This window comes from Saccopteryx bilineata, chromosome 8 (assembly GCF_036850765.1).
Source record: "Saccopteryx bilineata isolate mSacBil1 chromosome 8, mSacBil1_pri_phased_curated, whole genome shotgun sequence".
NCBI lineage: Eukaryota > Metazoa > Chordata > Mammalia > Chiroptera > Emballonuridae > Saccopteryx > Saccopteryx bilineata.
Genome location: NC_089497.1, coordinates 49,412,794 through 49,438,401, shown reverse-complemented (window position 1 = coordinate 49,438,401; position 25,608 = coordinate 49,412,794). Strand labels below are relative to the sequence as shown.

Here is a 25,608-nt window from a genome sequence, read left to right as displayed (position 1 = left end):
AAATTGTAAACTGACTGCCTGATTTCCTCTCTGATACGTGTTATTTGAATAGCACATTCTGTTAATATATATTTTTGAATTAAAATGGTTTTAGTTAAGTCTTAAACTGTCTGCTTTACAAACCACTGTCCCTTACTGCCTTACACATTTGGTTTCACACATTTGTTTATTGCTTAGCCATTGAAGACTTTTACTTTTGCAACCCCTAATAAATGAAATCATTTATGAAAATATAGATTAGGACAAGTGAAGGACAGAGCTTGTATTCCTACAACTAGAACCCTTCCTTGACTATGGCATTCATTATTTAAATCTTTCTATTCTTCACTTTTGTTATGATTGTTTAGCAAATGAATTAAATTGTGGTACAGTTGTACACATCTCTGGGTTATTCATAAATATATCATGGTTAATTTTGTCAAATGATTTGTTAAAATCAAGAAACCTTATAATCAAGTAGTAGTTACAAGGATAGCTTCAACATCTGTGTTAATTACTTTTCTAAAGGCTAAGATTCAATCCTTTGCAGTCTACTTAACATAGCAATCCTTTGACACCTGTTTAACATTCTATTTATTTTCTTTATTGGACTGCAGCTCCACTTGAAACAGATTTTTGTCTAAATCTTGATCTCTGAAATTATAGGACAAATCTTCAACTTTAATATTGCTACCTTTAGTGTTTTTTTGTTGTTGTTTATGTTTTACAGAGACAGAGTCAGAGAGAGGGATAGACAGGGACAGTGGAGAGAGATGAGAAGCATCAATCACCAGTTTTTTGTTGTGACAACTTAGTTGTTCATTGATTGCTTTCTCATATGTGCTTTGACTGTGGGCCTTCAGCAGACTGAGTAACCCCTTGCTTAAGCCAGGGATCTTGGTTGGGTCCAAGCTGGTGAGCTTTTTTCAAACCAGATGAGCCCACGCTCAAGCTGGCGACCTCGGGGTCTCGAACCTGGGTCTTCCACATCCTAGTCCGACGCTCTATCCACTGCACCACTGCCTGGTCAGGTGCTCGCTACCTTTAGTTTTACATATGACCTCATCTCTTTAGAAAAAATAAGGTTATCGGACATTCACTCATTTTACTTAAAATTCTCCTTAGCACCTAATCACTTATTTTAGATGTACATGAAGATAAAAAAAATCAAGTGGTATTGTTTCTTTCTAAAAATGATAATAGTTAAAATTTGAGTTTTTAATTGTGCCAGATAACATGCTTAAAGAACATTGTACAGCATATATAGATTCTTATAATCCTAAGAAGTCTTTTAAAGTACAAGTAGATACCATTATTAGCATTATTTTACAGGAAACTGAGGCTTAGAGAGTTTAAGTAACTTGCTTGTGGTCACGTAACTTATAGAAGAATTGGGACACCTACTAACTTTGCCTCTTAATCGCTACACTGTATGTTCTTGTTCCCCTCTTCCTGTGATGTTCTAGAATCTTTCTCAATTATCCTTTTTTTTTTTATAACTTGATTCTTATCCATTCAGCGTACAAATAAATCTGGGTCTTTTTTAGCCATCAAAAAATACAAACAGAAAGTACATCAACAATTTTTCTTTAACTTTGCTTCCCCTCCAGATATTAGCTCTCAGCTCTTTTCTTACTTTCACTACAAGGGGGGAGGAGGTTTGTAAGAACAAACTAAATTTTATCTGCCTCCTGTTTCTCACCTGCCATCAGATAGACAGTGATGTACCAGATCCAACAGTCTTTTCAGTCCGTATTCACCTTGCCATTGAAATTTCAGCTTTGGGTGTCTTGATGCTAGTTTTTCCTTGCTTTTTTATGCCTCTTAGTTCTTTCGTAGTCTTCTCTGAGTTATACTCTTGATGCCATCTATTGCTTAAGTTTATTATGTTTTTAGGATTCTATGCTCAAGTCTTTTCCCCAATCTCTATTGTACACTCTCTTCTTAGGTGAGTGAGTCTGTTCTCATAGTTTTGGCAATAGCCTAAATCTCTTAAGTATATTCTCCTCTTATTTTACAAGTTTTGGCTTAACTGTGGTTCCAACCACCCTGTGGAACATAGCAGCCTAAAATGTTTTGAGATTCATTAAATAAATGTTCAACAGACTTTTCCTCTCATATTTTTTGTTCTCCATGCTCTCCCTATGTTCATTACTGGCCTAATTGTCCAAATTTAGAGACTGTTCAATTAATCCCAACTTAATTGTTTCTCAGGTTCAATTTGTTCTCATGTTTAATCAGCCAATATACCCACTTCCTCCCACCTCCGTTTTTTTGAAGTTCTTACTGCCTCTGCTCTGGTCTAGGCCTCGGATTCATATAGGTTTCCAGCTGTTCAGTTTTCATTCTCATCTTCCCAGTATTCCCACTCTTCATACCCATTTTTAAACAGTTCTTTTTGAGTTAAAATATATCTGTACAACTGTCATCCTAATTTTTTAATAATATCCATTGCCCCTGAACTTAAATTTATTCAGCAAATATTTGCTGAGTATCTGTTATATGCTAGGCACAGTTCTCGGTAGGGATAGAGCAGTGAACAGATAGACAAAAATATTTTTCCTCACAGAGCTTAGTCTAGTAAGGGGACTCAGACAATAAAAAGTAAACTATGTGGTTATAAAATGCTGAGTAGAATGGGAAAGACATGAAGTGGAGAATGCTGGATGGGAATGTGGGGGTGGACAAAAGGGTTACAATTTTAAATGGTGTGATTAGGGAAATTAACACTTGAACAAAGATTTGAAGGACTTGAGACAAATAAGCGGTATGTATATCTTGAGGGTAGAACGTTCCAGGCTGAAGGACTAATCAGTACAAGGACCCTGAATGTGAAACCCTGCCAGATGTATTAAAAAAAAAAAAAAACAGCACCCTGGCCGGTTTGCTCAGTGGTAGAGCGTCGGCCTGGCGTGCAAAAGTCCCGGGTTCGATTCCCGGCCAGGGCACACAAGAGAGGTGCCCATCTGCTTCTCCACCCCTCCCCCTCTCCTTCCTCTCTGTCTCTCTCTTCCCCTCCCGCAGCCAAGGCTCCATTGGAGCAAAGATGGCCCGGGCGCTGGGGATGGCTCCTTGGCTCCTGCCCCAGGTGCTGGAGTGGCTCTGGTCCTGGCAGAGCGTCGCCCCAGAGGGGCAGAGCATCGCCCCCTGGTGGGCGTGCTGGGTGGATCCCGGTCGGGTGCATGTGGGAGTCTGTCTGACTGTCTCTCCCCGTTTCCAGCTTCAGAAAAATACCAAAAAAAAAAAAAAAAGAGAGAAAAAAAACCAAAACAGCAGAAAGCTATTGTTGCTAGAAATGAGGGAGCAGTGGAGTAAAGAAGTAGACAGGTAAATAAGGAAATGCAACTGTAAGACCTTGTAGACCATTTAAGAATAAATCTTAATGAGGTGGCATGGGAGAGACAATATAATTTATATTTTGCTGATACTAGGAAAGGTAGAAACAGGGAAATTAGGAATATGTTGCAATAATTTAGGTGAGAGGTTATCACCCTGGTCACTAAGACCAGGGTTGTAGCCTTGAAAGTGAAAAGAAGTAGTTGGATCGGGATAAATTTTAAAGGTGGAACCACTGGTATATTGGTAAGGTGACCAGTCGTCCTCCTTTAGGGAGGACAGTACTTCTTTTGTAAGTTCCGACTTCCCTTGAAAAGTGTCTTCCTACATGTCCTCCTTTTTGATATTGGAAGACGAATCTTTAAACGTCCATATTTGATCGATGCAGAGTCCATCCATTGCATGTGATGTATTTGTATCTAAATGAATACTTTTTTCTTACAATTACTATTAAAAATTAATAGGCATGTAAGCATAATTCCAATATAAAATATTACAAATGTTTTTATTATGCATTTATCATATTATAGTTCAGGGGTCCCCAAACTACGACCCGCGGGCCGCATGTGGCCCCCTGAGGCCATTTATCCGGCCCCTGCCGCACTTCCGGAAGGGGCACCTCTTTCATTGGTGGTCAGTGAGAGGAGCATAGTTCCCATTGAAATACTGGTCAGTTTGTTGATTGAAATTTACTTGTTCTTTATTTTAAATATTGTATTTGTTCCCATTTTGTTTTTTTACTTTAAAATAAGATATGTGCAGTGTGCATAGGGATTTGTTCATAGTTTTTTTTATAGTCCGTCCTCCAACAGTCTGAGGGACAGTGAACTGGCCCCTTGAGTAAAAAGTTTGGGGACCCCTGTTATAGTGTATTGTTGCAATGAATAAAATGTCTTTTATTTATGATATTGTTTTCTTAATTTATTTTTGTCCTCCTTTTCATTGTAAATATGTTAGTCACCTTAATATTGGGAATCACCAGTAGTATTGAGCCATTAGACTGGATGAAATCATCAGGGAGGGAACTTATACAAAAACAGAGATCTGATAACTGAATCCTGGGATCCTCCATTTCTTAGGAAATAAGAGAAATAGAAGGAACCAGAAATGAAGAATAAGAAGAATAGTCTATAAGGTAGGATGAAAACCAGAAGAGTATAGTGTTCTAGAACCTTTGTGAAGCGGGTATTTCAAAGAAGGGAACATGATGAACTATGTCAAATGGTAGAGCTAAGCCAAGTAGAAGGGAGGTGATGATTAAATATTGACATTGGGTTCAGCAACGAGATATTATTGATCTTGATTTACAATTCTGGTGGAGCAGAGGTGGTAAAAATTCAGTGGAGTAAGTTTTAGAGAGAATGAGATGATAACAGGTATTGGAGAAAGTAAGTGTAGATACCTCTCTTGAGGCATCTTGCTCTTAAAGAGGTCCTGAAAATAAGGTGGTAATTAATCCCAGCCCCCTGAGCCAGGTCCAGGAGAGGAAACTACTCAGTACCGGCGGAAAGTGCCCAGAGAGAGGCTCACTTCAGCAATATGCATCCTGGAAACCATAAATAGAATAAATATTCAGAGGTCCCGGGAGAAGCCAGATCACTCTTCTCTCCATGGAAGAGGAAGGGCCTTGGGGTCCAGCCCTGCTCCTACTCAGGGGACAGGGGACTCCCAAGAGTCATCTCATAAAATCATGACATCAGGGATTCACAGTCATAAGCTCGGGAAAGTGCCCCTAGAAAGAGAGATCCCCCAGGTCTGGAGGAGCTCAGCTCCAGTCCAGCAATGAGGAGTCCTGTGCCCCCAGCACAGCACTAACTGGTTCCCCCACACCCCTCTAAGAGCAGTGAGGGGCTGAGGGTAGGCAAATACAACCCCTCTGGTCAGTTTCATGGTTAAAATAGGCAGGAAGGAGGATTCAGTGTGAACCGAGGAGGGCTCTGGCTGGTAGTAGGCTGAAGGCCAAGCCTGGCTGGGGGCCTGTGCTGCAGCATCTCTTGACAGAAGGCCTCAGAGGAGCCATGTAGGGAATGGGGACTAGAGGGAATCTAGGGTCTCCTAGGGTCAGTTCCAATGTCTGCTGTGATGTTGCTGTAGGAGAGCCTAGCTCTCAAGCCAGCGGTCAGTATGTTAGTGAGTTCATCCCATTTTATGTCTAGGAATTCTGGGTACAGACTAGGAGGTCAAATCTGTGGGAGTTTTCCTTGCTGCCCTTGTCTCCTCGATGTTTCACCATCTATCATGTCTCACAGAGGAGGGGCAAGAGATCTTCATGCCAAGCAACCGTACCCTGGTAGCAGTGTTGTCAGTCTTACCACCCCAGCTCTAGTATTCATAGGGGAAGCCATTTGTCTTTAGATACTGGTCAGGAGTGAGCACCGAGACCCCTCCAAAGTACTGGAGGTATGGTAGGCTGTATCCAAACTTGTTCATGGTGCCTGACCAGGCAGTGGCGCAGTGGATGGAGCGTCGAACTGGGATGCAGAGGACCCAGGTTCGAGACCCTGAGGTTGCCAGCTTGAGCGTGGGCTCATCTGGTTTGAGCAAAAGCTCACCAGCTTGGAGCCAAGGTCGCTGGCTTGAGCAAGGGGTTACTCGGTCTGCTGAAGGCCCACGGTCAAGGCACATATGAGAAAACAATCAATAAACAACTAAGGTCTCGCAATGAAAAACTTTTGATTGATGCTTCTCATCTCTCTGCGTTCCTGTCTGTCCCTTCTGTCCCTCTCTCTGACTCTCTCTCTCTCTCTGACCCTGTAAAAAACAAGAACAAAACCAAAAAAACTTGTTCATGGTGACAGCAACATGCCAGGGTCCCTGGGTGTCACACACATACAGATTGTGATCATATGACAGGAGGTCCATATCATGCAAAGAGGGCAGTCCACTCTTTATCACATGGCCTCCCAGACTCCAACATTCAGCAGCTTTGCTTTGTTAAATGTTCCATTTCCATTCTAATAGATGACATAGATACCATAAGCAAGCTGCTGGTGCTATAGGAAGGGGTGCAGGTGGTGGAGCAGCAGGCACAGGCGATATTCCCAGGCTCAGTGCGGCACCATGATAGCTATTCAGGAGTGGGCTCACACCCTTAAGGGTGGTACTGGCCCCCCGCTTCCACCCAGGGATTCCTCTCCACAGTCTAGCTGCCAGCGATGGCACTGGGCTGAAGGACACAGACACGGGACTCACTAAGAGAGGAGATATTTCTGGATAGTAGTGCAGGCCTTGAGGAGCTAGAGGGCCACCTGGAGCAACAGCAGAGGCTGCAGACAGGTGACTGTGGTTACTATAGACTGCTCTTGGCCAAATAGGGCACTGAGGCTTTGGAAGCACCCCCCCCCCCCCAGTGACAAGTACATCATGATGTCCAGTTGGGAGCCCACGAGCAGGGCCAGCATGCAGGGCTACTCCAACAGCTTCTGCAGCATCCTGAACTGTGAAGTCTAGGTTCAGGCTGTCTTCTTCCAGATCATGAAGGCTCTCTGGGGTCCTGGGGAAGCAGAGAGGCATTGTCTAAAATTGGAAATGTCAGAGAAGACAGAGAAAGCCTCCATCCAGCACTCCAGTGGCGCTCCTGGGACCTGCTGGCTTGCGGCTCCCTGTGTCACCGCCAGCCCAACAGCAGAGCAGGCTCCGCTGCTGATATCTTGGAAGCACAGTTAGGGGCTTTTTTAATGATGGGAGAAATAACAGCAATTTTGTATACTGATTGTAGTGTTCCCACAGAGAGACAATAATTGATGGAAAAAGACAGGAAAATTACTGAAGTAATGACTAAATAGGAAAAACAGAATAGTATCTTCTTTTTTCTTTTTTAAACAAGTATCAGGGTTTGCCTTAGAAAGGGTCTTGGTCAGCTTCTCTCCCAGAGAAGCATATGAGGATAGATGCTGGTAGGTGGGCACATGCAGTGGTACAAGCCAGGTTATCAGCTGAAGGTGAGAATGGAAGATGAGGTTTTGGAGATTGAAGGGGAGAAATTAAGTAGTTTGAAAAGGTGAATAAACTAGGCAAATGTGATGTTGTTACTGGGCTGATTGGTCTTACATTAAATTCATCTTCAAGAAATTCAGTCAGCACAACTTTAGGTTTGTAGCCATGTTTATCTCTTGGGTACAGGTAGGGAATGTGTGGAAAGGTGGATTTAACCAGGGTTGTACTTTATCAAACAAGTATGGTGTACTAGAATGAACTGGGAAAACTTTTCATAAAGGGCCATATAGTAAATACTTTTGGTTTTGCAGCTTATACAGTCTCTGTCACAACTACTCAAGCCTGCCATTGTAGCTCAGAAGTAGTCATAGACCATACTTAAGTGAATGAGCATCACTGTGTTCCTACAAGACTTTATAAAAACAGGCAGCATGCCTTTACTTATTTACTGACCCCTGTGTTAGAGAGTGAGGGTAGCGGTAGACCATGGAATTTAAGCTGGATATGAAAGAGAAGAGAGGAGGACATGAAAGAGTAAGGATAGTGAAAAGGTGGTAGGGCCAGTGGTATGCTGTCTCACTTAACCGTTTTCTGAGCTCTCTTGTACTCTTTGACCCCACATCTTGAATATGCTTTTTTCATACTCAGCTTAGATAGCATCTCTTTTATACCTGCACGCTTACTTTCTCTGCAATGGCTACTAAAAATAGTAAATGCTGAAAATTGAAATTCTTTACTTGTTTGGTAGGTAAGATGATTTCAGATTGGGAAAGTTGTGAAAGTTTATTTACCTGCATATTTTCCCACTCAGTGATTCTCAGTTGTTTTCTGCTTTAGTTTACTTATGATATTATTCACATGTTCAGGGTAAGGGTAGCACTCTGTTCCTCTTTCCTACTTGGTACTTAGTTGGAATTCCCTTCTTTCTCTCCAATGATCTTGGATTGGTGTCTTTATGCTGCTGAAAATGGATATTTAAACATGTGGCCTGCAATAAACCTGTGAGTATGGTAACTTGCTGCCTTATAAGTTATTCTTTTTCTTTCAGTTAATTATAGAAGACCAAGTGGTTCTACTAATTATAGACTTATCAAATAACCATAAAATCTTTTTTGTAGATGTTAGAGAGAATTTGAAGAACATCTAGTTCAAATTTTCATATTATAGTTGAAGACACTGAAGCCTAGAGAGATTTAAGTGTCTTGCACACATAATTTAGCAGTGGAGCCAGGGCTAGAAACGGACTGTTTAACTCCCAATTCAGTACTCACTGCTGTGGCACCTTTCCTGATAGAAACTGAGAGCATTGATTCTCAAAGTAGAAAATAGGAAATTGTGTGATAGGTGATATACTTTAAAATCATCTAACCTAAAAAAAAAATCATCTTACATAAATAATAGTTGGAATATTATTAGGAATCTTAACAGTATTGAAAAGTTGTGGCAGATTGCTTTTATTATTATGGTTATATTCTGAATTGAACACTTGAATGTGTTAATTTTTAATCTGAATAAGTGAATGTATAGAGCATTTACTCTAACTTGAATATTTAAAGACTAGTTTCTAATCTTGTTTTTTTGTTTGTTTGTTTGTTTGTTTTTAATAAACTTTTTCAGAAAGATGAGGTCTATCTTAATCTGGTGCTGGACTATGTTCCGGAAACAGTATACAGAGTTGCCAGACACTATAGTCGAGCCAAACAGACACTTCCTGTGATCTATGTCAAGGTATGTAAAAATGGAGCAATTTCCCATTTTATAAAGTACTTACTGTGAGCCAGGGAGAAGGCTAGGTATGTTGTAATTATATTACTGCAAAGTAGGTATTGCTAGAGCTTCATTACATTCTTGTACAGATTTTTTGTTTTAGTTGATTGATTTGAGAGAGAGAGAGAGAGAGAAGCATTCATTTGTTGTTCCACTTAGTTGTGCATTCATTGGTTGCTTCCATATGTGCCTTGACCAGCTATCGAACTCGCAACCTTGGTGTTTCTGGACAACACTTGAACGGACTGAGTTAACTGTCCAAGAGTAATTCTTGTACAGTATTAAAATGTAAAATCTTTATCTTTTAAACTTTTGTGACTCAGGTATTAAAGATACTTGTAATATTTCTGACAAGTGAATTTTTTGACAGACAATTATGGACTTTAATTTTGCTAGGTGTAGCATCTTTTTAATTTCGGATACACTTACTGTGCCAGAGACTGAAATAGGAGCAAGCATATCATATACAATAATAAAATATAGTTATAAGTATGATCAAATTTAATGTTTTATTGCTGTTTATACATACATTGTATCTATAGCTAAAGTTTCAGCTTTTGCTAATACCAGTGTCATCTTGTTTATTTGATAGAACTCGTGACATAGTTGCTAGGAATTTATCCAGCATAATTCTGATTAAGTATCCAGTTACTGTTTATATTTCCAATATGTCATACATATTTTAAAAATTTCTTTGTTAAAATTGGGATCCAAGTAAGGTTTATATATTATAATTGGTAGATGTGCTTCTTAATGTTTCTTTTCATTTCTAAGTTCTCTCTCTCTCTCTTTCTCAACTTTGTCATTAAAGAAAGTGGGTCGTTTGACCTACAGCATTTCGGTCTGGATTTTGCTGATTGGATTACTGCAGTATGATATTGATGTGTTGCTCTCTGTACTTCGTATGAATTGGTGATTAGATAAATTTTTGTAGGAATCAAGACTACTTCATGTCATACATAGTGTTGAGTCCTTTCCTAAGAAAGAACATGTCTTTTGTCATTTTTGTAGTCATTGATGATAATTGCCCAAATCCATTAATTCATTAATGGTTATAAAATGATATTTTAATGTTATTCCTTCTTAATTTATAAGCTAGAATAGTTCCATAAATACTTTCCCATGCCAACTATTTCATTACCCTGAGGTACAGTTTATATAAAAAAGGATATATATTTGATTCTTTTACTTTATTTACAAAACTTGATAATTTGTTGGTTCCATAGCATCTCCAGAGGTGACCGATAAGTTATTTTTTGTTGTGTTTGTTTTAAAACTTCTTAGACAAGTGTTAATAATCTTTGATACCTTCCTTGCTTTCTAACATGACAGTGCTCTAGGTTTATCTTACACGTTTCTTCCCCAGACTTGGAATGAAACTTTTCTTCAAGGAGAACTTACTCTTTTAGTGGGGAATGGTATTTAGAGACCACAGACTGAATGTTAGGGTTGCTGCTTGCCATAGGATTGTTTACTGTTTTTGGATGTTTTTAGTAGACAGCTAGGAAATATGTGGATACCTTTTTCAAAGATTAATGCATTTTTTTTAAATCCCAAAGATAAACATACTATGAGTTCATATTGATATTTTTAATTAAATGGTAGGGTCTTAACTTAGTTCTTTCTGCATTTCCTTTTTCTTACATTAAAAAGTCCATTTTTCAATGACAGTATAATTATTTACTTGTTCTAGCCCATACTATGCATACAGTATCCGTAGGATAACAATATCAGCACTACCAGTACCAGCTGAAAATAAGGTCTTTTTGCAGCTCTTTATATTCCCATGATATATTCCATTTGGATGAATAGTCAGATATCTCTATTTTAGTTTATTTTTTTATTTTAGATTGAGAAGAAAGGAGAGAGACACAGAAACATCAGTCTGTTTCTGTATGTGCCCTGACCAGGGAGCAAACCCACAAGCTCTGTATACGGACTGTGTGCTAACCAACGAGCTAACTGGCCAGGGCAACAGATTTCTCTATATTAAAGAAACATTGAGTAATTTCTTTCTGTAATTATGCCTTACTAAGCTTTGTTTATTTAGTTTTACTTTTATAGTGTTTTAAAATTTTTTAAAAGTTAATTTTACTTTAAATTTTACATAATAGTTACATAGTTCAAAGTAAAACTTACAAAATAAGGTTCCTCTACCCAATTCCTTCCCTTCCCCAGAGTTAAATATTTATTTTTTAAAATTATTATTTATTTATTTTTAGAGAGAGAGAGAAATTGAGAGAGAAAGGAAGGGAGAGAGATGAGAAGCATCAACTTGTAGTTGCATCACTTTAGCTGTTCATTGATTGCTTCTCATATTTGTCTGTGATCCCACACTCAAGTTGGTGAGCCGGTGCTCAAGCTGGCAACCTCCGGGTTTCAAACCTGGTACCTCAGCATCCCAGGTCAACACTCTATCCCCTGTGCCACCACCGGTCAGGCTTAAATTGTTTTAGATTAGCAAATGTATATAATTATTTTATCTGCCCATCTCATTTTTATGTAGATGTTTACATAATGTATATATTTTCTCTACTTTGCTTTTTTAATTAAAATACACTCTGGAGATCTCTTTGTAGGTAACTAGTAGGTAGGTAGGTAGGTGAACATATAGCTATTTTGCCTCTTTATGGCTATATGTTAGTCCTTTGCATGGCTGTATCCTAATTTATTCAGCTGGTCACCTATTAATGGACGAATTATTTTTTCCTTCATGGTTTTTTAATTGCTGTTACAAATAATGTAGTGAAGAGCCTTGTGTTCATCTTTCTCTATTTTTGACAGCAAGTATTTGGATGAGATCTTTTGTCATCTGTATATTTTTTATTAAAAAAATTGTGCATATTGAAGTTGACATGCAAAGAAAGACCTACTACTCCCTTTTCCTGCTTGTGGATAAAAGAGTGGTTTTTTATATAACCACAGTCCTTCTGGAGTTAGAGGTATTGGCCTTGGACATTATTCTTTGAGGACACAAGCTTATTCTTATGTTTAAGGATATAAAAGGATAATCTTCTCTGAAAAGAATAAGTTGATCTCATTCACTTATTCATTTATTCTACATAGTTTTATGAAAATATTTTTTGTGAAAAATCTTAGATTGGGAAATGGAAATAAAATTATAAATACATGTAACTTCTGCTTTCGTGGACCTCACCAACTAATAAAAACTCAGAAGGCATACATGTTACCAAAATGCAACTGCAGCTTTTGGTGACTCTGACTCACGTTTTTCTGGGGGAATTGAGTATGTTCTGTGAGTTTATTGCTACAAACTTCTTTCTTCACCCCTTTTAGTCACTATGTAGTTGATGATAGTTATATATAAGTTAAGTTTTTTGTGCCCCTTTGCTTTTCTGATGAACGTCTTTCATAATTAGCTCAGTTTTAAAATACAGTTCTAAAACAGATGCCTGGAAAATCATTGTAATCTTGACTTTTTTTTTTTTTAATTGAAAAGACCTGTTTAAGGACAGAGTCTGGGGACACTAGAGAGCTGGATACATTTTTGTGAATCATGAACAAAATTGTTATTCTAGCTCTGGCTGGTTGCTCAGTGGATAGAGCATCAGCCAGTGTGCAGATGTCCCAGGTTCGATCCCTGGTCAGGGCACACATGAGAAGCAACACCTGCTTCCCTTCCCCTCTCTCCCTTCTCTCTTTCTTCCCCGCTCTCAGCCAGTGGCTCCCATTGATTAAAGTGTTTGCCCCAGGTGCAGAGGATAACTCTGTTTGTGGGAGTGTCAGCCTCAGGTGCTGAGGATAGCTTGATTGATTCATGCATTGGCCCCAGACAGGGTTTGCAGGGTGGATCCCAATCAGAGTACATGCGGGAATTTGTCTCTATCTCCCCTCCTCTCGCTTAAAAAAAATTGTTATTCCATTTTATGTGTTAAACAGGTTTCATAGTACAGAGGACAGAGAGAACAATGGACTTGAGTTAGATTTAATAACTTTGTAACTGGGTTAAATTGTGTTCAAACTGAATTGGGCCTCAATTATCTCTCTTTTAGAAATTGGGATAAATGGCCTGACCTGTGGTGGCGCAGTGGATAAAGCGTCGACCTGGAAATGCTGAGGTCGCCGGTTCGAAACCCTGGGCTTGCCTGGTCAAGGCACATATGGGAGTTGATGCTTCCTGCTCCTCCCCCTCTTCTCTCTCTCTGTCTCTCCTCTCTGTCTCTGTCTCTCTCTCTCTCTGTCTGTCTCTCCCTCTCCTCTCAAAAATGAATAAATAAATTAAAAAAAAAAAACTCTAAAAAAAAAAAAACAACAACAAAAAAGAAATTGGGATAAATGTATATCTCACAGAGTGTGATTATTAAACAAATGGTGAAACATGCTTGGTTTGATAGTACATATTAAATAAATCTCAAATTTCAAAATGTGCTAAATATGTCAGTTTGTAAGAGTCTCATTCTCCTCTTTTACTTAGTGATCAAGCTATTTAATAATTACAGTTTTGCACTTTTAGTTAACAGAGTAGGAATATAGTGAAGTAAAGAAATAGTAATTAAAAGAGGCAATACAGAATATTAAGAATGTGATACTGGGCAAATTGCTTAATCTGTGTGCCTCAGTTACTTTATATGTAATAGAGAAATAATAGTAGCACCTATTATATAAGGGTTAAATTAAATAATACATGCAGAACACTTAGAATAGTACTTGGCACATGATCAGTTGTTTTTCTTGTTATTGTTATTACTGTCTTTCCAGTGTAGTTAGCCTCTCAGTTATAAATACACTTTTACAGTTAAACAAAAAGGTAAAACTGTGTATCTCATTCTTTATCTTTGCTTTTCAAAAGATAAAGTGAAGAGAATGGAAATAGCATAGATCTCTCAGATGAATGAATATATGTAAAAAGACACCTTAATCTCATCTAAACTCTTAAACATTTTTAGCAAAGAAAAATTTTTCCCTACTGATTCTTGCTGACCTAGACATCAGTGTCTTGACAGAGTTAATAAAGTCTCTCCTTTAGTAAATTAATGTTTATGAACACAGTTTCTTATGTGAACTTAATTTCTTAGTGGCAGTAAATTAAACTCTTAGAACTCTGAGAGTAAGCTTTAGGACTTAGATATTGATTCTGTGAACAGTGATACAATATTAGAATTATGAAGTTTTTAAAAAGTTATATGGATACTTAAATTTCTTAATTCTATCTTGGGTGGCAAAGTGCTGACCTAATTGAAGATATTATCTATACATTTTACATCATGCTTCATTTTAAAGAAGGCTTAAACTTTTCCAGCTTTAGTTCAATAAAATGTTAAGAATACACTTAAATTGCCTGACCTGTGGTGGCACAGTGGATAAAGCGTCGACCTGGAAATGCTGAGGTCGCCGGTTCGAAACCCTGGGCTTGCCTGGTCAAGGCACATATGGGAGTTGATGCTTCCAGCTCCTCCCCCCCTTCTCTCTCTCTCTCTCTCCTCTCTCTCCCTCTCCTCTCTAAAATGAATTTTAAAAATTTTAAAAAAGAATACACTTAAATTAACCTGTCTGCAGTTTTTATCATGCCTGTTTGAGGGAAAGTAGATTTCCTGTTAACTTTAATTAACTAAGTCTTAACAATAATCTCTAAATACGGTGCCTTTGACAGTACTTTATCTGACCTTTGGTTATTTGTTTGCTGTTTTTTACCAAGTCACTGGTATTTTTGGTTTGATTCATTTCAAAAAGTCTTTCCATGGTATATAACTTGGCGATAGAGGTCAGAAGGTTAGTAGACAGAAAAATTTAAAGTGAACCAGGATATAGACCTTGGGATAAACAGAAGGTTTAACATATTCGTAGTTGGTTTGACTGGAAGCCCTACTGATAAAATAAACAGTCAATTAATATATATTTTTTATGTTATATACAGTGTGTCCGTAAAGTCATGGTGCACTTTTGACCGGTCACAGGAAAGCAAAAAAAGACGATGGAAATGTGAAATCTGCACCAAATAAAAGGAAAACCCTCCCAGTTTCATACCTATTCAGTGCAGTTCAATGCTGGCTCACGCACAGGTTTTTTTAGGGCTCCTTAAGTAGCTATCCCGTATAGCCTCTACAGACTCGTCACTGACTGATGGCCTACCAGAACGGGATTTCTCCACCAAACTGCCGGTTTCCTTCAACTGCTTATCCCACTGAGTAATGTTATTCCTATGTGGTGGCGCTTCGTTATAAACACGCCTATATTCACGTTGCACTTTGGTCACGGATTTGAATTTAGCGAGCCACAGAACACACTGAACTTTCCTCTGTACCGTCCACATCTCGACTGGCATGGCCGTGGGCTGCTCCGCTGTATACACGGTGTTACATCATCATCTGCGCATGCACACATGCTGCCACATCATCCTACAGAAACTGGGAAGGTTTTCCTTTTATTTGGTGCAGATTTCACATTTCTATCGTCTTTTGTTGCTTTCCCGTTGCCGGTCAAAAGTGCACCATGACTTTACGGACACACTGTATTACATGCAGTATTCTTACAATAAATAAGCTGGAGAGAAGAAAATGTTAGTAAGGAAATCAAAAGGAAAATACATTTGTAGTACTATACTGTATTATTGATACTGTAAGTTTACATTATCTGTTTATGTAAGATTAATCATCTGATAAATTCTTTCAGTACCTAAATCATTATTGTCTTGTATGATCCAAAACACTGTATTTTATGTATTACGAACACTAGACATAAATATTGAAAAAATAATTTGAAAAACAAACTCTATTTAGAGTTGTAATGATTTATGTACTGATGACAAAAAAGGAGCAATATGATAGCTTTATGGTAGCCTAGTATAATCAATGTGATTGCTTCATAGTTGTAAGGAAACCTCAAAAAATTTGTCCAGTATATTTGTTGAAAAAAATCCACATATAAGTGGACCTATGCAGTTCAAACCTGTGTTATTCATGGGTCAACTGTATTCAGATTTCTTCATAAAGTTCCTCTTTTCTCCCATCAAGAGTCTGATTCTTTCTTCCATGCAGACCCAGTTTCTTTGTGCTTTTTTCCTAATTGAAATAAATGTTCTTTTAAGTTGATATCAGTAGTCAGCTAGGATCTGTTTTTAAATGGCATTTTAAAGTTTACTTAATTCTGAAGGATATTAATAGGAAGTATAGTGATGCTATTAACAGGTTTACTGATATCTTGATGGATTTTCTCAGTTCACATGTGAATTTTGCCAGGCTTCTGTGTCAATAACCCCTGGGGCTGACATCTTAGAAAACTATTATTCCAGAGATGAAACTGCAAATACTTTTAAAGAATGATGAACTTAAAAATTGAAAACTGCCTGACCAGGCAGTGGCGCAGTGGATAGAGCGTCAGACTGGGATGAGGAGGACCCAGGTTTGAGACCCCGAGGTCGCCAGCTTGAGTGCGAGTTCATCTGGCTTGAGCAAAGCTCACCAGCTTGGACCCAAGGTCGCTGGCTTGAGCAAGGAGTTACTTGGTCTGCTGAAGGCCTGTGGTCAAGGCACATATGAGAAAGCAATCAATGAACAACTAAGGTGCTGCAATGAGAAATTGATGATTGAAGCGTCTCATCTCTCTCTCTCCGTTCCTGTCTGTCTGTCCCTGTCTAGCCCTCTCTCTGACTCTCTCTCTGTCCCTATAAAAAAAAATTTTTTTTTTTAAATTGAAAACTTAGCTTTTGGTCTAAACTTTGTTATTTATTAGTCACATGATTTGGAATTACCTCTATGAGCTTTTTATCTCTTTGGGGGAAAAAATCTTAGGTTTGTTCTGCATTGGTAGTAAAATAAAAATTTACAAGGCATGTTGTAAAATATTGTTTTTTAAGTTATTAAAGAATGGTGTAAATGTAATATATGGTTAATGAAACTTTAATTAGCTAACTAATGTAGAAATGACATAAAACTTGTTATAGGAAGATGGAGTGCTAATAATCCCTGGCATTTTACTTGTTCTTCTGTTCTGAAAATCTGTTACTTTATTTATTGCTTAAAGATTCTAATTGTTTGGGATAGAAGGTGTTTAATTGATTTTTACTATTTATTCCAGTTGTATATGTACCAGTTGTTCCGAAGTTTAGCCTATATTCATTCCTTTGGAATCTGCCATCGGGATATTAAACCACAGAATCTCTTGTTGGACCCTGATACAGCTGTCTTAAAACTCTGTGACTTTGGAAGGTAAGCTAACTTTCCTTCCTTCTCCCATTCCTCCTCTCCTGCCTCACCCTTCTACTCCATATGCTTTTTAAAATTTTACTTCTTTTATAATATCAGTCTAAAAATACAGTCATCCTAATTCAGGGAATATAAACTAGTTCAGCTCTGTGTGAGTTTTGGTAAATTTTGTCAGAATTGTAATGTTCTTTTATCGAGCAATTTAACTCCTAGGAATTACTCCCTTAGAAATACACATTTTAAAAATATAGTGTTATATATAGAGATTTTTATCATAACATTGTTTATAAATGTCTGTTAGTAGAAAAATGACCAGATTAATTATGACATGAGATGACTCTGAATTGAAAAGTAATGATCTCTAAGAAAATTTAAATTTAAAAAGTAGGGTCAAGACTGTATATATATAGTATACTTCCTTTTTTGTTTTAAAAACACAGTGTAGTCATATGCATACAGATACATACATGGTTTACTTCTAGAATGATATATAATAAACCTATGGCATTGATTAGGAAATTTTTTCACTGATTGTACTTTTGTATTGTTTAAATTTTTATTATTTGTATATAGTCTATATAGTCTTTTTTTGTGGCAGAGATAGAGTCAGAGAGAGGGACAGATAGGGACAGACAGACAGGAAGGGAGAGAGATGACAAACATCAATTCTTCATTGCGGCTCCTTAGTTGTTGTTCATTGATTGATTTCTCATATGTGCCTTGACCAGGGGGCTACAGCAGACTGAGTGACCCCTTGCTCGAGCCAGCGACCTTGGGCTCAAGCTGGTGAGCCTTGCTCAAACCAGATGAGCCCACGCTCAAGCTGACGACTTCGGGGTCTCAAACCTGGGTCCTCCGCATCCCAGTCCGACGCTCTGCTGCGCCACTGCCTGGTCAAGCTATATAGTCTTTTTTAGTACGAATTAATTTTTAAAAAGATTATTATGTATTATTATATGTCTTTTTAACTTCAGAGTTAACCTCAAATTAAAGATGAAGTAAAAGGTCTAGTAGCTGCATTTTGTTTCCTTCCATCTATAATTTAGTCTCTTACTCTCCCTTTTCTGCAAATTTCAGTATACTTTTTGTTTTCTTAAACTTATTCCTTGGTGTAATAATACTGTGTGATAAGACTTCATCCTTTCTATCTCCATAATACTCAGCATCTTGTTCCTCTCTGATCTAACCTTTCAGTATGAAGTCAAGCCTGTATCCCCATGTAACTGTAGGCAATCATCCTTCTGCCTAATCACATTCTTAGTCCCTAAGATGTCTCCATATAATCTGGAATCGACACTTCTTTTCATTCTCACAAATATTTGCTTTTTAACTCATCTCTTTATAGACATTGACCCACACCTGTTAATACCTGTATTCCTACCTCTTTGTGATACTTTTATGTCAACCCACAGTTTAAAGTTTAGTTTTAATATAGGATATATTTTCCTCAAGCTGTCTCTTCCAAGAGTCTTAACAAACACATCTGCTTTGCTGTGAGTGAATTCTTCTTTGTTTCACAGGGTGTCCTTCTTTCAGAGCATTTCCTTTTTTATAGTTTTCTAATTTCAGACACCTATTACAGGATCCAACTCATTTTGTAGGTCAAGCTCTGTTCCTTCAACTATCAGAAAGGGTGAAGGATATCAAATGAACTCATTTGATGCATGAAACAAATCACTGCTATTATCTATAGGACAAGCTGCCCAAATCATATGCATTTTATTTTTATGTGATGTCATCTCCCCTGAGAGTCACTGATTGTTATGGACTGTAAAAAGACTTATGAGGCCCTAGCCTGTTGGCTCAGTGTAATAGAGCATTGACCTGGCGTGTGGACTTCCTGGGTTCAATCCCTGGTCAGGGCACACATGAGAAAGGACCATCTGCTTCTCTTCCCCTTCCCCTTCTCTTGCAGCCAGTGGCTTAATTGGTTCAAGCATTGGCCCTGGGTGCTAAGGATAACTCGTTTGGTCTGGACATCAGTCCCAGGCATTGAGGATAGCTTGGTTTTGGTCCAGGTGTCGGCCTCGAGTGTTGAGGATAGCTTGGTTGATTCAGCATCAACCCTAGATGGGGGGATTGTTGGGTGGACCCCGGTTGGGGCTCCTGTGAGAGTCTATCTGCCCTCCTCTCACTTAAAAAAGACTATAAGACATCATATTTAGTAGAGGTTCTCTTCTTACTGTAGTGTCAACACTTGATATTGATCATTCCATTGGGGCATAGAAACTGCTTTGTTTCAATATATTTAGAATAGGGTTTTCACCTATATGGTAATAGGTCATTTTTAATAGCTCTGATAACAGACCTGGCTTTTTTGTTTTTAACATTTGGTTTTGGCAAGTAGTTTAGGATATACTTTAGAGCTTTAGTGCCAGGTTGGTGGTGACTTGAACAAAACAGTATGCCTCTCTTGTTAATAATTTTTTACTGGATAAAATAGGGCCTGGAAATAAGGGAAGGGCTAGTTGGGCTTTCTTAAGACTTTATGTGACTACTATATTGGATGCTGTCAACCCTCAAATGGCAGGAAGTTACAGCTAGCCTTACCTGAAGAGAAAGAAGGTAACTCCATCAAGTAGTGAAGAAACTACAGGCTGGGGAGTTTTCAGTATTTCCTTCTTTATCTTACATTAAACTTATGACTATATAACTAGAATCTGTCTTTCTAATAAAAAAATTCTTCAGAAGGTAGAAAGATTTTATCAGTTAATGCTGAAAGTATAGTTTCATGCATCCTAAAAACAGGGATTATAATATTTGTTAATCTATAAAGTGGTTGCTGTGTGTTACTTTTGGAGAATGTTAAAAAATAAGCTGCCACCCACCTCCAAAATGTATGCCGAAGGATGAATAGGTTAAGGCAGGGGTCCCCAAACTTTTACACAGGGGGCCAGTTCACTGTCCCTCAGACCGTTAGAGGGCCGGACTATAAAAAAAACTATGAACAAATCCCTGTGCACACTGCACATATCTTATTTTAAAGTAAAAAAACAAAACGGGAACAAATACAATATTTAAAATAAAGAACAAGTAAATTTAAATCAACAAACTGACCAGTATTTCAATGGGAACTATGCTCCTCTCACTGACCACCAATGAAAGAGGTGCCCTTCCAGAAGTGCGGCGGGGGCCGGATAAATGGCCTCAGGGGGCCGTAGTTTGGGGACCCCTGGGTTAAGGTCAAAGTTATCATAGACCAAAAATAAATGGAAGAAAAGAAAGCTCAAACTTTGAAACCCTTATGACTGCTTTCATCTATCTCTATTCTGACTTTTCTGTACCTTTACCTCAAAAATTTCTTACCTTGTTGCTCATTAATTTTTATTTTGTTTGTATTCATTTCCTGTATTTATCCTTATTATTATGTCAAAATAGTTCGCTTCTACATTTTATTTCATTGTATTTTCAAGTTACCTTAGACATCTCAAAAGAATCTAATTTTAATTTCCTTTAATGTTTAAAATACATGCCACAAACTTTGGGAAGGCAAATTGGATTAAGAGAGCATGCAATTAAACACAGGACAGCAATTAGAATTAATAGGCTGTGAATCCTTTCTTCTCTAAAGGAGTGAGCCTGTCTTTTTATTGGGTATTGGATGTTTAGACAGTTAATAAATTGATTAAGATGGTAGAAAAATAGATTGGGTCTGTAAGTCTTTGAATAGTCACTCTGAATCAGTAGTCAAATTATAAAAGAGTGGCCAATTTCTAACCCTTAGAAAACATTGGGTAAAAGCATTCTTACATTATAATCTATTACCATGCTTTTTGCTAGGGAACAGAGGATCAGAAGAAATTCAGAATTTGTTTCTGTGACTTGTCATCTTTTTTTTGCTAGGTGACAGCTGACAAATGTAGTCTTTAAAAATTACTGTGATTTTTTAAAAATGTTAGTGCCATGTTAAATTGTTTTGTCAGGGATAGTTATGGTTTATATTTCCATTTTTATATGTTACATGATTTGGATTACAATCTTAGATAAATATTTAGTTTTGTGAATGACAGTAGTTTAGGTTCTTTAAAGATTTAGATTTATTTTAAAATTTTTCTGCTTTATATTTTTGTTAGTGCAAAGCAGCTGGTCCGAGGAGAACCCAATGTTTCGTATATCTGTTCTCGGTACTATAGGGCACCAGAGTTGATCTTTGGAGCCACTGATTATACCTCTAGTATAGGTAAGTACTGAATCTGAATATAATGGCGTGTAACTATTTATTGAATCTTGTTTTTAGTAATTTAGTATTACTAATCTATCACTTAAATACAAAGATGGATATGTCCTAAAATGTAGGGTTTTTTTCCTTAAAGATTGATAGGCAAAAATTTGTATAATATTTAAAATTTAATTTTTAGAATTTAAAATTATTTACTAATCTACTTTTAGATTTTTCAAATAAAGTTTTTTTATGATTGCATGATTTCTTTATGATTACATCTGTTTTTAGCTTTAACTTTCAAATTAATCCTAAGTATGCTTTTTTTTTTAATTCCCCTGAAATACTCATTTCTGAGCTTGATCAACAGGTAGAGATTTTGCAGCCATTAAGTTTATGATGAAAGTAATGGAATGTCCATATTGTTGACTTGCCTACTATGCTGTCTCAATTAGTTACTTAATTTAATTCAGATTAATAAAAACACTTTTGACATTTTTATTAGTAGTTTGGCTAAATGCATTAATTCTGTAGAAGTCTTCATGAAAGATCGTTAGTAGCAGAAGGAATTGAATAGAGACAATTTGTTTCAGTCTTCATTTATCTTCTCTTCTGCCCCATTTTTGCCTAGTAACACAGAGTGAGCATAGTCAGTATGATTAACTAGAAATGAATAGAAAGCTAAGAAAGGAGATTCAACCTTAGGTTAGGTCAAGTGGAGGTCAAAATTATTTTATTATATATTGTTTTTGAAGAGCATTCCTTAGTCCAGAAACAGAAGCATACAAATTCCAAGCAGACAAACAAGCCAACAAAAGACCACAAAGTTTCGGTAACAAAAAAGTAAGAAAAATCAGAAGTTGGGACAATTTTCTCTCTCTCTCTCTCTCTCTCTCTCTCTCTCTCTCTCTCTCTCTCTCGTATTGTTTTTAAGTGAGAAGAGAGGAGGCAGAGAGACAGGCTCCCGCTTGCAGCCAACCAGGATTCACCCTGCAAGCCCACTACGAGTCTGCCCATCTGAGGCTGCTGCTCAATTGCTCAGCAACCCAGCTCTTCTTAGCACCTGAGGTGGAGGCCATGGAGCCATCCTCAGCACCCGGGCCAGCTTGCTCCAGTGGAGCCTTGGCTGCGAGAGGGGAAGAGAGAGAGGGAGAAAAGGAAGGGTGGAGAAGCAGATGGTCACTTCTCCTGTGTGCCCTGATAGGAATTGAACCAGGGACATCCACAGGCCAGGCTGATGCTCTACCACTGAGCCAACCCACTAGGGCTTCAGTTTTCTCTTTTGATGCAAGTAGTTCTCTGATATAAACAAAGGCCACTAAACAGAAATGCACTACCAGTTTTATAATGCCAAAGGGAAAAATGCCAAGGGGCCAGCAGTTTTACCCACATTTCTTTTGTACCACTATTGCAAATGTAAACATAGTGAAAAAGGCAGATAACATCTTAGTATTCTTAAGAAAATAGCTTGGCCTTTCAGGAATTGGGAAAAGGACCAAGGGGAATAGAACTCTGTAGACCCTACCTGAGACCTGTGAAGGATAAGGAGGAGAGAGGGAGAGAGAGAGGGAGTGAGTGTGTGTGTGTGTGTCTGTGTGTGTGTGTGTGTGTGTGTGTCTGTGTGTCTGTTGCTCAGAGTTTCTTATGGCTACATTATATAACATGTTAAGGGGCATATGAGAAATAGTGAAAAGTATATTTTGGATGGAATAGAACTAGATTTGAGGTTTATTGCTATTTAGCTAAACTGTAAAGTGGAGATTACTAATAGTTCTGCTTAACTTTAAATAAAATGTTAGGACTATAGAAACGAAGTGAAAGGACTATAGAAATGTAAGGAAGTATTCATTTTGTGGTATTTATTGACTTGACTCTCCCCAAGAGTAAATTGCAGCCTTTATCTTTGGAGATGTCATTGGATTTTTGTAGCCCCCCATCTCCTTCTCTCTCTCTTTCTCTCTCTCTCTCTCTCTCTATTTAAGACTTTATTCATTTTAGAGAGAAGACAGAGAGAGAGATAGAGAGAGAATGGGGGGAGGAGTAGGAAGCATCAACTCCCATATTTGCCTTGACCAGGCAAGCCCAGGGTTTTGAACCGGCAACCTCAGCATTCCAGGTTGACGCTTTATCCACTGCGCCACTGCAAGTCAGGCCTTGTAGCCACTTTATATTTTATGTACTATAAAATATGTTACTGCCTGACCGGGTGGTGGCGCAGTGGATAGAGTGTCGGACTGGGATGAGGAAGACCCAGATTCGAGACCCTGAGGTCGCCAGCTTGAGCCAGGGCTCATCTGGTTTGAGCAAAAGCTCACCAGCTTGGACCCAAGGTCGCTGGCTCGAGCAAAGGGTTACTTGGTCTGCTGAAGGCCCGCAGTCAAGGCATGTATGAGAAAGCAGTCAATGAACAACTAAGGTGTTGCAATGCGCAACAAAAAACTAATGATTGATGCTTCTCATCTCTTCGTTCCTGTCTGTCTATCCCTCTCTCTGACTCACTCTGTCTCTGTAAAAAAATAAAAATAAAAATAAAAAATATATATGTTACTGATCATCTGCATACCAGATAATTGGAATGAGTTGTGCCTCAGTAAATGCAATTTGCTTCTTTAAAAAAACTAAGACCACATCATCTGACACTTCGAAGCATGTTTTTATAAACGTCTGATCCTCTTAAGCATGCATTACTTCTATAAATGTTCATGTGCCTAGCAATTCTTTGGAATTTTCTTACACCCCTCCAGAAAACGACAGTGTAGTCTGTTTTCTCTATTAGCAACTAATTATCTGGACGTTTAGAGTACCAGTTTTTCTGTAGCCTCTATTGCATGGCTAACGTCACATTCTGACTTTCTAGGCTTAGGACTCACCATATGCCACCAATTTTACTCTGGGGCCTTCTAAAATTCTAACAAGCCTAGGTTTGGCCTTCCTTTTTATACTTAGGATACTTGCCTTATAACACTCTGGAAGATTTGTAAACAGAAGAAAACAAAAAGGTATTTAGAAATGCACGAATACAGAGACATTTTAGAAATATTTTAAACAGTGATATTTGAAGTGAAAGAGTAGCTGGTTCTGGCTAGACTGTTGTCATATTTGGACATAACCATTGGCTCTGATTATAATTTTCTTACAAAGAAATGGTAGAATGAGAACAAATGGTTTCTTTCAGATAAGTAATTGAGCTTACAGACCCTTGAAGAAACAGTTAATTGTTCTATGATGATAGCGAGGCAGTTATTCAAGACAGTGGTATCTTGATCGGGGATTGAAATTGGGATCCAGGCCTACCTCTGCTCTTCAGTAAAGTCTTTACCATGGACAAGTCATTGAATTTTATTGTGCCTTAATTCCCTTATCTGTGAAGTAAGTTTGTTAAACTAAATGGTCTTGAAAGGTTGCTTTTGCCATGAATTAAAGTATGAAACAATACTATTTTGGCTTAAATTCCAAATAACCAGAAAATTGAGTGTGCCAAAGCACTTATTTTTTTGTGCTTTCTGTTTAGTGCTGTTCTATTCTGTTCCGAGAACATCATCCATTTGTTATGTGAAGTAAGAATGGAAGAGATTTTGGTGTCTGCCAGAAAGTGAACGATAAAATATCTTGGCTTTAGTAATTTGCTTGAGTTAACATGTATTAAAGATCATTAGTATAATTGCCACTTGAATCTTTTGATTTAATCTTCTATGACAACAACCACTATACAATACTATTCCTTAATGGTTTTTTACTCTTTATCTCCCCTATTTGTAGCTTGAATCTTGCTAAAGAAAGTGTTTCATATTCTTTATAATGAAACTGCAATTTCTCTGACCTTCTGAGATGAATTATTTTGTATTTTAGAGACTTGAACACATGACATTTGATAATAGACTATCTTTCATTGGAATATTATTATTGGCCTTGATTCCTCTTTAGTAATTTTAATACTTAATTTTAAAATGCATTAGGAATAGTTTGATGATTTTTATTCTCTGTTCTAGATTTGTAATCTTTGCTTGTCATATTTTTTCTGTGACCAAAGTAAAATTAGAAAATGTGTAAAAATATTTTTCAACTCATCTTAAGCTACAGTATTGATAAGACTTTGTTGTCTTTTTGCTTCAGATGTATGGTCTGCAGGCTGTGTGCTGGCTGAGCTGTTGCTAGGACAACCAATATTTCCAGGGGACAGTGGTGTGGATCAGTTGGTGGAAATAATCAAGGTGAGAGGGTTGAATTGCAATTTTGAACTGGTAGGAATTTTGTTACTATTCTAAGAAT

The 25,608-nt window shown here is 37.8% G+C and overlaps 1 protein-coding gene across 4 annotated transcripts in view; it reads left to right on the top strand.

The window, feature by feature from the left end:
• GSK3B (glycogen synthase kinase 3 beta) overlaps nt 1–25,608 on the top strand; it is a 218,908-nt gene that overhangs the window by 124,926 nt on the left and 68,374 nt on the right. For all 4 annotated transcript variants that reach the window (XM_066241852.1, XM_066241851.1, XM_066241850.1 and 1 more), the window contains 4 exons: nt 8,869–8,979; nt 17,053–17,183; nt 21,254–21,360; nt 25,453–25,550. In XM_066241852.1, the coding sequence (XP_066097949.1) occupies nt 8,869–8,979; nt 17,053–17,183; nt 21,254–21,360; nt 25,453–25,550 (447 nt within the window). The remainder of the gene's footprint in view (nt 1–8,868; nt 8,980–17,052; nt 17,184–21,253; nt 21,361–25,452; nt 25,551–25,608) is intronic.